Source organism: Struthio camelus, chromosome 1, assembly GCF_040807025.1.
Source record: "Struthio camelus isolate bStrCam1 chromosome 1, bStrCam1.hap1, whole genome shotgun sequence".
NCBI classification, from domain to species: domain Eukaryota; kingdom Metazoa; phylum Chordata; class Aves; order Struthioniformes; family Struthionidae; genus Struthio; species Struthio camelus.
Window position 1 is genome coordinate 35,112,896 of NC_090942.1, and position 13,135 is coordinate 35,126,030.

Below are 13,135 nucleotides of genomic sequence, written 5' to 3' on the forward strand. Positions count from 1 at the left end.
ATACTCCCAAACCCCTTCTTGCACAGTTGACTCCATGCCCCTAGCAGGAAGTGCAGTGAAAGGTTCCAGAGCTCCAAGAACCGTAATTTGTAACTGGCTTTTTATCTTCAGTTTCACTTAATCTTTATGTGCACATAGTTCTTCCCATAAAGTAGCAGAGCAGTTCATCCTGATGGGCAATTTTTTTTAATATATAAAGCATTTCATTTTGATCTGCTGATCAGTTAAGGAATTAGCCCTCTCCAAAGAGCTGGAACAGAGAAGATAATAGCACATTTCTCCTCACCTGTGTGCTATCATCACTGCAGAAAATGGTATGGAGGATTCTTTCCTGCCTGCTAAAGATAACTGTTATTAACACAAAACACACACACATCTCCAGTTCAAGGTCTCCGAGGCGCTCAGGGAATCAAAATGAAATGCTTTATATATTAAAAAAAATTTTGTTGTTCCTTTTAGCTCTTTTACATTTGAGCTGGGAGTTAAACACCCAAAAGGACATGCTGGGGAGACAAGCTGGTGTTTCCGCTTGGACATACGGAGATCAACATGCAACAGAAAAGCATGCCTCCAAGTGGCAGTAATGAGCAGTAGCTGAATTGTTTTTGTTTTTTGTTTTTTTGCTGATGAGATTGTAAGATGCAAGACAGGGTCCTTTAAAACCTCAGCATAAAACTGGAGAAGAGATGAGGATTCTCTAAATAAGAAATTAGAGAAGTAGCAAGAGAAGCAGTAGAGGATATAGTTACAAAAATGAGGGGAGAACAAGAAAGGCATTACCAATCTTTCTACAGGAGGCTGACAGCTTAAGGGAGATGACAACGGAGAGCTGATTCTGAGTTTTGATCATGAAGCAGTTGTTACAGATTTTAGCAAAAGCAGATTCAGTGAAGATCAAGATAGAGAAACATGACTGAAAAGGATATAAAAAGGAGAGGATTCCAGGTGATGAATGTAAACTGTTCAGTGAGTGAAGAGTTATTAAAAGAGATGGAGAAGGAAGAAGGATTTTGCCTAGAGAGACAAATGGAGTCAAGGATTACTTTTTTAAGATGGGAGGGACCAAAACCAAAGTTTTCAGATCCACACCGAAAAAGGTCACATTTGCCTGAAAGCTTGTTTCCGTTATTTTCCCAGTGATATCAATTGATCCAGTGAAAGCTATCACCTGTTCTCACCTACCTTGTATTGCCTATGACTTTGGATTTTCAAGGCTGCAACAATATTGCCAAAACAAAAGGCAGATTGGTCACCTCAGTGGTGAAATCACTGAGGATGAGTGCCAAGGGCTAAGAGGAAAAGAAAAAAAAGGATTCCAAAGACAAAACTGGTGAGTTTAGTAATTGATACTGAAGTGGACACAGCTCTATTCAAGACAGGACAGAAAGAAGAGCAGAGTTCTGAGTGAGAAGAAAAAAAAAACAGATATTGCTACATTAAACAGATATCGGTTAAAACATATAGTATGAGGAAAACTGACTATCAAGTTGACTGTGTTCTGCAAAAGACAAATATCAGTATCACAACAAACTATTCATTTTTGCAGTAAGATCGTTTGACCTTCAGACACTAATCACAAAAGCAATGGCATTGATTTCATGTTTCTGTTTTTCTATTCCAGAATAGTTTGAAGAGAGCTGTAGCAGAATATATACGAAAATCTTTATGGACTTTCTTTAAGCAAAGTATTTAAGGACTTTGAGGAAAGCAGCTGGCCTCATCCAGCTTGTAAACAGTATGCAGGCGTATGTGCACTTGTGTGCTCAGCCAGCTGAGCGTGATTCCCAGGCAAAAGACCTTGGCAGAACACCCAGCCCAACAGAGGAATAAGTTTTTAGTAACCTACCCAGGCAAACTGCAGATTTTCTGGAAAGTCTAAGGTTTAAGCAGATGTGTTTAGAAACCATTCCTATGACTCTATTTATACACGTAGCAGAAGTGTCTCTTTCTTCATTAGGAAAAGGCTAGGAGAAGAAGTAGGAATAAACACAGACCTGCATTCCAGCCTTCAGAAAATGGCTGGCTCCTTCCAGTGGGTAGACAGCTCTTTTTTCATGTCACTTCTCAGATCCAGGCTTCATAATTTCCATATTATTTTATTCAAGAACTTGTATTATAAACTCTCAGAGCAAAAGAGTATGACTTGCCCCTTCCTCAGCTGTAAAATGTGCATGTTGCTATGTTACAGGAAAAGGGCAAAGCAATAGCAGACAGTATTTGGTTGATACAAATCTTTTCATTTCACCTTTTACTCCTTCGTGCTGTAACTTTAGGAAGGATTTTAAATGTATAATGAACTCCAGCTGGCTTTGCATTAGAGAACCGCAGGAGGCTGGAAGAGGGGAGGTCAGATGTTCCTGCTCGCCCTCCGGCCCGCAGCAGGATGACCCCTATTGCTGGCAGTCTGAAAACTGTCTGAAAGTTTTTAAAGAAAGGTTAGATAATGATGGAGATTTCACAGTGTCCCTGAGCAATCTGTTCCAGTCCTTAGCTCTCCTAACCACTAAGAACTTTCTTCTAATGTCTAATTTAAATCTCCCTTATTGCAGTTTAATCCTGTTACAACTTGTATCTGTAATGAATGTGGTGAATAATTGATTCCCTTCCTCTTTGCTGCTACCTTCTGCATGTTTGAAAACTGTATCTCGCCCCATCTTTCCCTGATAGAGAGTAAACAACCCTACTTCCTTCAGCCTTTCCTTGTAGCTCATGTTTGGTTTTTTTTTAACCTTTGATCATTCTTGTTGTTCTCCTTAGGGCTCTTTCCACCGGCTTACATCTTTCTTGAAATGTGATGCCCAACACTGAACACTATTCTAGCTGAGGCCTTACCAGTGCAAGGTATGGCAGAAGACCTATTTTACATGTCTTACAGACAACATTTCGAAGTACGCACCCCAGTTTGCAAAACAAATGGATAAATAAACAAAGCAAAACAACAGTAAGATATCACTGATTTATGTTCAGCATGTTATATCTTACAAGCTGATCCCCTTCTGCACAACTGCTGCCTAGCTCTGTATTTGGGCAGTTGCTTGCTCCTGTCTAAGTACAGTAATTTGCATTTTTCTCTACAGAACTGTATCCTACTTTTTCCAGACCATTTCTCTAATTTGTCAAGATCGTGTTGAATTCTAAAATGCAAGTGACTTCTTCCAGTTTGGTGTCATCTACAAACTTCATACGGAATCAGTGAAAAGCCAGGAAAAAAATATGTATTTTTTAAAACATGGATATATCATTGGTTAAGAAATGCACTCATGCACTATCTTTTCAACCTTCCTTTAGGCAAAAAGAAATCTAAATCTCCTTCTACTCAATCTGAAAATCGATCTGGATAACAAAGAGCGAAATCCCTAAATGGATGCAAACCTGAGAAACAGAACCAAGGCAGAGAGCATAACCAGCCGAATGGTGGCCCCTACAGGCAGTGACTTCTCCTGGTATTCTAGTTCTCAGCACTAAAGGTCTTCACCTCTCAAAGTCTGGTGTCTGTGCAAGTCCCCAAATGTGTCAGCTTTGACAGGACTTGGAGCTCAGTTAATAGTCATACATACACCCATCCAGAGTCCAGAAACTGATACCTGTCTCCTTGGAGAAGTTCTTATCTTCAAAATAAACAGTTCTTGGGCACTCCATGCAGAATGCAGTAGCAGATGACAACTACTTTTAAGATTTGGCTGGATCGACTCATTTTCTACCAATTGTTTAGCACCTACACAGAATATAAGTGACCAAGGTCAATTCTTTCTTGGCTGAAAGCTAGTCAAGCTCACATCTCCCACCTCCAAAGGGGGTGTCCTAATCATCATGTTATCCTTACAATGTAGGGCAGAGGGACATTCTTCATCCTTCTGGTGGAGGTATGGTTATTCCATTTTCCATAACAGAAATCAGGATTTGGGGCTAGAAAACAGATACATGACTCTAATGTGGCTGTTGTAGTCATATGAGGACATAAACTGTCCTCAGTGACAATTTTATATGAAACATATCCTCATTTCTAAGCAGACTACTCTCTTTGCAGTGAAACACCTTCAATAAGAAGGGCAAAGTGGACCCTTTCCCCATGTCATAAGGGCCAGCAGTTATGGCTGTCTCGTGGCCAGCCTCAGCCTGACTACCCACAGAGATGGTGACTGATTTCAGCGCTCGTAGACCCTGAGCTGTACCCACTGGATTTCGAAGGGGTAAGGTGCCAAACCCCAGAAAACAGAGCAGTAAGTGGTTCTGCTCCATGTCTCCTTTGGTCAGCTTGAAGCTGCTCCTAGTTTGACTCAACAGCAACTGTGAGCCTCAGGACAAACATCCCAACCCTCCTTGCAGGGCTGCGCAGTAGCTCACACAGAAATTAAGGACAGCCACTGAGACCGCAGGACTCGCATTGCTTTGCAGTTCCTGCTCTAACTGCTTTGTCACATTAGTCCCTTTACTTTTTAGCCCAATGGACTGAACTGTCACCTGTCATCAGGCACATTTACACTACGAAACATGCAGTCGCAAGCTATCGGGCCTTTAGTGGTCCTGGTTACCTCTTGACTAGCAGCAAGGGAGCAGGGAAAGCAGATCTGATCTTAACCATCCAATTACAGGGGACCATTCATTGTATGCTATCAGGGAGCATATCAGGGGAGGCAGGATGAGGGGAGGGGAGGTTGGAGGCCGTCGGTGCACGGTGCGGGTCAGGGACGGTCGGTGTGGGGGGAAGCTGGGGATGGTTCGAGGAAAGGTTGGGGGGCAGCTAGCGCGAGACGGGTTAGGGACGGTCGGTGCGAGGAAAGGTCTGGAGGCTGTGGGTGCGGGGGGAGGCTGGGGGGCAGCTGTCAGTGAGGGGGGGGGAGGGAGGCCACTGCCGCCGGGTCCCCCCCCCGGCCGCGCCGGCGGAGCCGGCTCCGCGCGGTTTTGCCCAGGGCAGCGGCGGGCTGCGCACATCGGGGCGGGACCCCGCCGCTCCCGTCCCCACCGCGGGTTTATATAGGCCGGGGCGCGGGGGATGCGCGGCGCTGGCCCAGCCGCTCCGTCCCGCAGCCGCTCCGCGGTGCCATGGCCCGCGCTCGGGCAGCGCGGCGCGCAGGTGAGGCCGGACCGGGCGGCGGGTGGCCGGGACGGGCCGGGCCGGGCCGGACCGGACCGGACCGGGCGGGGGGAGACCGGACCGGGCGGGGGCCGGGGGGGGCTCCGCTCGGCGCCGCGGCGGCCCCTCGACGCCCCCGCGCTCCGGCAGGTGCCGTCGCGGCGCTGGCGCTGCTGTGGCTGCTGGCGAGGGCGGCGGCGCCGCGGGCCGCCTGCCCGCCGGGGGACGCCGGCTGCCGCCTCCTCAGCGTGTCCGACCTCTTCGACCGGGTGATCCGGCACTCGGGCAGGATCCACGCCGAGCTGGTGAGTGCCCCGACGGCCCCTCTCCGCCGCCGCCGGTGGGGGGGGGGAGCGAGCGCCGCCGTCAGTGGGGTTGGGGGGGAGGGCTGCTCCCGGGGTTTCTCTAGGTTTTCTTTCCCCGTAGGAAAAATCCTTTCCTCCCCGCGGAAACCAGCTGGGGAAGCCCGCGCGGAGGTGCCACACGTCCGGGATGCCGACCCCCAAAGGCAAGGAGTTCGCCCAAAATCTCCCGGTAAGGCCGGGCGGAGAGGTCAGGCTGGGGTCTCCTTGGAGGGCTGGCGGGGTCTCGGGTGCCCCCGCCCTGTCCGTAGCCAAGCAAAGGCGAAAAAGTTGCCCCTGCCCTCCCCTTCCCCCCCCACCGGCTGACCCCTAAACTGCTCGCCCGAAAAGGTGGGCACAGTTGGTCTTATGTCTCTGGTGCCTCCCAACAGGTTTGGGGTGAAGTAGCTGTAAGTATTGACCCCCAAGCAGCTGCAGATCTGGGATGCTGCATAAGAAATCACCATTTTGTTCTGTTCAAACAGATGAAAATGGTTAAAAGTCCTCAGTTCAAATTTACTATGATAGTTGCCCTAGTATTTCATCCAAATGACAGACAGGCACCCCCTTGATTTTGTTGTAGCAGTCCGCATGAAACACAAACTTAGCAAACTGCGAATGTGACAGGTAAGCTTGATGAATCAGTTCCACTGCAAGCTATAAAAAACAATCAGTAGAAAAACACAACAGTCATTATCTCTTTGAATCTGTAATTAGGTAAGGGGAAAAAACAGCAAATTGTTTTAGACATGCCATGGCAAAGGGGAAATCCCAAATCAGCTTTGAGAAAAGCAGTAACAGTTTCTTATCTACTTATCTAACAGACAGAGGAAAATCGGAGATTGCAAAGCCAAGGATTCAGCGACAGAAACCTTTGCCTCTAGCAGGGGACAAACTTGGACAAATGTTACTATTTAGTCACCTTGCTCTTCCGTTGTGATGCTACAAACAATTTTGCCCGAGGCGTTTAGAAACTCACCTTGCAGCGTAATGGAAAACGTAGCCTTACCTGCTTTAGAAAGGTTTAATCTTTCAACCTTGTTTCTGAACTTAACCTGCAAGAGAACTCTTATGGCCATATAGTTTCTCTTAGAGAAGAAGCTATCCTGACCACCAGACACTTTTAGAAGCGTCTGCAATGAGTGTTTAACTGACGTAGCTATAACCACTGCAGGCGTGAGGAAATATCTGTATTTCCATACCAATAAACTTCGAAGTCTGGATGAGGGTTCTTGGGTTCAGGAGATACCCAGGAATTACTGATAACTTCTTCAGTAGAAAATAACTTTAACAGGAGTGCCACCACTTTGCTAACGCTAATGTATTCCACAGTCTTAGGTATTATAGAGTCTAGGAGTCTAAGAGAGTTGAAAGGAAGCCACATAAAAACATTTGGTTTTTCCCTTTCTTATATCTAGGCAAATAACCAGACCTGGAGTGCCCCTCAAGTTCTGAATATTTGAAAACTACTGAATTGCACAGACAAATCTTTAGCCTGCCCAGATTTCAGTGAGACTGTCCAACAGCATTCATATGATCTGCACACTAACAGAAAAATCTTTTTTGTTTTTAATTTATAAGAGAGAAGAGCTGACACACTTGATACTGAAACTCTTGCAAGCCTGGAAGGAACCACTTTCTCACTTTAACCAGCATTTTGAGCACCATCAAGAGTTATCTGATGACAGCCTTAGCAAAGCTAAGCAAATCAGCAATATGGTACATGAGCTGAAGACGGGAGTTGAGAAAGTAACAGAAAAGGCAAGATTTTTCAGTGTAGCTCCTATTCATATCAGTCATGATATTGTGGCATCAGTGACTTCTGGGGGCTAATGTCTGCTCTCACTTAGGCTATAACCCGAATATGAAATGAGGCTCTGATTCAGCAATGGACTTAAGCCTGGCAGCTCTTATTCAAATTGCTCAACACCTCCAATCCATTTGAAAAGTTTTTTAGTAAAATAACAATATTCTTCCATTCTTTCATGTTCCTGGAGTCCATGGCAAAAAGTCATGCTAACAAAATATAGTGGACTCTGTTATAGATCCAATTTTTTCAGCCACAGGATGTGACTTAGTTTATGGAGTGACAGAGATGTAGATCATTTTAATATTTTATTGATATGAAATATATGAAAGAGATATATAAGTACCAAGAGTAGGACCATTTACAGTTTCATATATGAGCCAGTATGGACTTAAATTTCTAGGACAGTAAAGGAGATGTGGGTAGACCATGACAAATACTGTTTTCAATTTTTCTGATTCAATTCCAACTAATTCAAGTATCACTGTCTGCTGCAAAGAGCTCTTTCCTAAAGTAACAATTTTATGGATAAGTTCTTCAAGACACAAGACAACGATGGCACCGGATGAGGTTGACCTTCGTTTGCTCCATTCTATAGCCCAAGTCAGCCATAAAATTCTAAACTAACTAGACAGTTATGGTATATTTATCCTGTCTATCCCCCCTCGCCCCAAATACCATTTCAGGCATTACTAAAAAGGAAAGCTCTCCAAAGTATGGCAGGTATGTCCATTTTGACCTGTATGTACTATGGACATGCCAAACAGTAGGAATGTAATTGAAAAAAAAAAATCAAACGGGAGCAATTTGAATTCCCGTATTTTGCAGCTGTATTTTGCCGTAAGGCACTAATTCTAAGCTTGATTCTGTTTTGAAACCAGCACGCCTGAGAGGTGGAAATAGTCTTCACATTTCACCAAGTTAAACAGTACTGGGGAATGCTCAAGTTAGAAGCTTCCCTTGACAAAACTCATTAAAATACATGGCTGCAAGTCTAGAGACTGATTTGCTGTAATACTTTGAAAGGTAATAACTATTATCAAACAGTAATTCCTACTTAAATTCAAATGGTTTTATATTTGTGAACATAAGGCCAATATTCTTGCATTACTAGCATATCAGATCATTTCAGGCTAATCTTCAGATTGCGTAGGCAACTGCTCAAAGAAAATGCCATGTTATCTCTCTGCAAGGAGCTTTACACACCTTCAGTAGGTACGTGAATAGTCCAGAATAGAACAGCCTAACATAAGGATGAATCAGTTGATTTCAGCACTAGTATTTTAAAGATTTTTTTCTTCTATGTATAGTTATTTGTCAAACTGGTTTACCCTCATAAAACACCATGTACAGTTCTCCTGTTTTCAATACAGATGCAGTCAATGGGGATCATCAGCAATTCATTACATGGAATGGCATCATCTGAAGCAGCTGGTTTATCCATTAGTAATGAAGCAAACCTGATGAGTGACTCTGACTTTATTCATTGTTTCAGGAGAGACTCCAATAAAGTACGAAGCTACTTAAAAATTCTTAAATGTAGAATTATGCCAGAAAATAGTTGCTGAGCTTTAGTCTCTTGACAGAGAGTTTTCAGGAGCAGAATTAGATGTTGTTTGTAAAAAGGGAAAAATATAATTTATAAATTATCACATTTACAGTAATTATAAATTAATAGGAAAGTGGTTGTGAAATGCTTTGGCAGCTACTTGACACTGTTAACCTATGCAGTTGAAATATTAAATAAAGCATAATGTGTGCATGTGGCTTAACACACCAGATAAAACAGAGTACTCTAGCAGTAGATAAATGAATGTCCTTGCTTATTACACTACGACAAAGTACATTATGGCTGGTTCACACAGTTTAGATATGCACAGAGTTGAAAGTGAAATTCAGTTTGTTAAATCTTGGTAAAATACATCTCTAAATTATAAATAAAGTATATTTATGTTACTTTTTCCCCCAATTTATTGCCTACAGAATATTGCCTAACACTGAAAAGTGGTACTGCTGTTGATCAGTTCTGAAGTAACTGAAGGCCTTATGGTAGACTTTCTTTATGTTCATGTGACACTTTTTATTAATTTCTACATGCTTTCACATGCGTCCTATAAGCTCTAGATTTTAGCACTTCTATTTGTGTTGGAGGTTCTTTTATACCTGTAATAGCATCACTGATTTCACTGGAAACTCTTAAAAGGAAAAGTTTCTTTATGAAAGGTAAATCAGAATTCTGGTCTAAGTACTTCAGTTTGAGGGTTGAGTATGGCTGATGCAGCAATAAGTCTCTGTTTCCCATAGCACACCCTGACACAGGGCTTGGGCTTTACAGTAATGACGACATGAACTCCATAGCAAAAAAAAATCTGAAATGTCAGGGATTTTTTTTAACAATCACAGTCGGGTGGTGCTTACTGCTGTCTTTAGGACTACAGGACAAAACAACACAGAATTGCAGAACAGTTTGGGTTGGCAGGGACCTCTGGAGGTTACCCTGCTCAAGCAGGGTCACCTAGAATAGCTCGCCCTAGCCTGTGTCCAGATGGCTTCTGAATATCTCCAAGGATGGAGAGTCCATAAACTCTCTGGGCAATCTGGGCCAGCGCTCAACCACTCTCACAGTGAAAAAGTGTTTCCTTATGTTCAGGTGGAATTTCCTGTGTTTCAGTTTGTGCCCGTTGCCTCTTGTCCTGTCACTGGGCACTGCTGAGAAGAGTCTGGCCCCATCCTCTTGACACCCCCCCCTTCACATACTTAAGCACATTGACAAGATCCCCCTGAGCCTTCTCTTCTCCAGGCTGAACAGGCCCAGCTCTCTCAGCCTTTCCTCATATGAGAGATGCTCCAGTCCCTTAATCACCTTAGTAGCCCCCTGCTGGACTCTCTCCAGTAGTGCTATGTCTTGTACTGGGAAGTTCAGAACTGGACCCAGCCCTTCAGATGTGGTGGCCTCACCAGGGCTGAGGAGAGGGGAAGAATCACCTCCCTCAACCATCTGGCAATGCTCTTCCTAATGCAGCCCAGGATACCATTGGTCTTCTTTGCCAAGAGGACACATTGCTGGCCCACATTCAAATTGCCCACCAGGACCTCCAGGGCCATCTCTGCAAAGCTGTTCTCCAGCTGGTTGGCCACCAGCATTTACTGCTGCATACGGTTATTCCTCCTCAGTTGGATGATTTTGCACTTCCCTCTGTCCACCTTTCCAGCCCGTCAAGGTCCCTCTGAATGGCAGCACAGCCCTCTGGTGTATCAGCCACTCCTCCCAGTGCAGTATCATCTGACAACATCTTTGCATCCAGATTCTAAATGAACATTTAGAATCGACTTCATTGATTTATTTTTAATACTCTTGATTATTTGATCCCTGACAGTCTTGCAAGTGCTAGACTACCCAAGATTTTCCCCATGGTGTTTTCATTTACATTTGCAAGTCTGAGGCCATGCTAGGAATGCAGCTACACATTTACTGTGGGGAAACTTAAGAAACTCAAAGAGATGACTCAGAACAGAACAACAACTTTCTGAATTATGTGTTAGCTCCCAAAATCTCATCCATAGCATAGACAGTTACTTTGTCCAGTTAGAACTGCAAACGCTTAACAGTTCAGCCAGCATTTTCTCCACACCTGAACTTTCAGATAAGTAGAAAAGTTCTTATTTCCAGTAGCATAAATGTAAATCATGCTATTTGCTAAATGTTCATTCCAAAATTAGGAGAGGGGCATGTTCAGGCAATGTAGGCGCACCAGTGCTTAAAATAAGAGGAAGTAAGCTGCAGTACTAGTGTGCAGTTTATCTGGCCGTGTGGTTTAATTTTCTTCTTCTCGCAGGGCCCACAGCAGCCATTTGACTTCCTGTACCCTCACCTTCATCTGCCTCTTGTCTTTCCTTGTTCTGCATTGTGTAGTTGATGGGGTAGTACATGCAAGTTTGGTCTAGTAATGCTCTTTTCTGGCCTCCTCTAATCGTCTTAATGGTTGTTGACCTGAGCTGGAGCTCAGGCTGCCAAGAACGGAGGGTAAAATTGCTGATGATTACTTAATATTGACACTGGATTTGGGCTTGACAAACTGAGAGAGCAGGAAAATATTTCAAAGAAACCTTTATGGAGAACAGAGGAAGAACAAAGGAACATTTTCACTCACTTCTCCATTTCCATCATCCTGTCTAAGAGACATATTTTTCCAGCCAGAAGCTGTGACTGTTCACAGTTCATATCTGGTCCCTCTTGTTCCAGGTACGGTAGAGATGCACTAGACTAGAGGTGGACTAGATGGTACCTGCCCTAAAGAGGTTACCAACTGTAATTTCTTAGACAGTAAGATACAACATACAAGTAAGAAAATATCAGCATTAATATGCAAATTTTGAAGAAATTCTGGAAACTAAACGCATATCCAAATGATTCAAATAAAGGAAGGTCTCCTCTGGGCAAATGGTCAGACAGAACCAGAGAGGGTTGTCTACTCTGTCTATATATGTCCGCAATCACAGATGATTTAATAATAAGTAGTGATTATTCACAGTATTCATTTCTGTCAGCCACATAATCTGATTCTGAACACAATTCACAGGTATCACATCTATGTTCTGCTTTACCTCAGGCAGGTAGGAAAACTGGTCATTAAAAATATTGTATCCACGGGTAAGTACAGACCATTTATACCGCCATCTCATCCCACAGTACGTCGGCACTGTAATGCGCTGTGTCCGGCGTGTGTATCCCGTCTCGGTATGGGATTATTCCTGTCTCTGAAAGGCTGGAACTGGGAAAATGCACATTACCTAAGCAGGAAAAAGCGCTAGGATATCGTCCCTACACTTTCCAGCAAAGGCGGTGTTGCTCGGGAAAGGTCGGTAACAGGCAACCTGCATCCCAAACAAAAGCTAACAGATAGGGGAAGGGTATTCACGCAAAAGGAAACCGCTGGAAGAGGAGCATGGGGAACAGGTCTCGGAGAGGAAGGGCTTGGTACCAGCGTGTCAGCTAGGAAAGGAACTGTTTCTGCTACTTTGCTCCGACTGAGTCTTTTGCAGAGAGTATGCGCGCTGTCTGACATGTCACAAGACTGCTTCTACTAAACGACACAGCCCAAAGAGTCAAACGAAAGGAGGGGACGGGCAAGAGGGAGGCAATCGCGCCCCGGCCAAGGCAGGCCCAGGTGCGGGTTGGGGATATGGGGGAGGAGGGGAAGAGGAGAGGAGAGGGATGCTACACTCCCAGCCGCGGCCCTCGACCTTTCCTCTCGCCCGAGGCGATGCCCAGGACACCGGCCCCGGCGTGGAGGCGGCTGCTGGCCCCGGGCTCCCTCTGGCGGCGCGACTGTCCCGGCCCGCTCCCGGCCGGGCCCCGCTGCCGGGCCCCAGCAGCAGAGGGGCAGACGTGCGGCCGCAGCCGGCCTCCCCCGAGCGGCCTCCGCCCCCGCCGGCGGCCCCCTCGCCCTCCGCGGGCCGGGCCGGGCCGAGCCGGGCCGGGCCGAGCGCCCCCGCGCCCGCCGGCCCTGCTGCGCCGCGCGCTGCCACGGGGGGGCGCCACGGGGCAGCCCGGGGCGGGCGGCGGCGGCGGGGGGCGGGAAATGGCGGCGGGGGGCGGGAAATGGCGGCGGCGAAGGGCGGGGAGAGCGAGATAGGGGAGTGAAGGTGAGGGAAAAGGATGGGGTGAGGATGAAGGTGAGGGAGAGGGCAATGGAGGGAGCGAGGGTGAGGATGAGGCAATGCAGAGAGCGAGCGAGAAGGCGAGGGTGAGGTTGAGGATGAGGGAAGGGAGAGGGCAAGGGCTTTCAGGGAAAGTGGGAGCAGCTGAGCCCGGGTTTCCTTCGGGGCTGCAGGGCCGAGCGCAGGGACAGGGGAAGGCGTGCGAGGCGAGGGAGTCCCGTGGCGCCCACACTGCTCTCTGCACCCGGCCCT

At 46.0% G+C, this 13,135-nt stretch overlaps 1 protein-coding gene across 1 annotated transcript; it reads left to right on the plus strand.

The window, feature by feature from the left end:
* Window positions 1-5,043: 5,043 nt before the first annotated feature.
* Window positions 5,044-9,190, plus strand: LOC104153349 (prolactin). Its single transcript, XM_068931283.1, has 4 exons — window positions 5,044-5,379; window positions 5,501-5,608; window positions 6,997-7,176; window positions 8,596-9,190. Exons 1-4 carry the CDS (start codon window positions 5,044-5,046, stop codon window positions 8,788-8,790), a joined length of 819 nt encoding a protein of 272 aa, XP_068787384.1. The 3' UTR covers window positions 8,791-9,190.
* Window positions 9,191-13,135: the final 3,945 nt, after the last annotated feature.

Bases quoted from the DNA above. Each gene is read 5' to 3' on its own strand.
- LOC104153349 (XM_068931283.1), top strand. From the start codon at position 5,044: ATGGCCCGCGCTCGGGCAGCGCGGCGCGCAGGTGAGGCCGGACCGGGC. The intron at 5,380-5,500 runs GTGAGTGCCCCG...CTTTCCCCGTAG, and splicing joins GCAGGATCCACGCCGAGCTG to GAAAAATCCTTTCCTCCCCG. The intron at 5,609-6,996 runs GTAAGGCCGGGC...TTAATTTATAAG, and splicing joins AGTTCGCCCAAAATCTCCCG to AGAGAAGAGCTGACACACTT.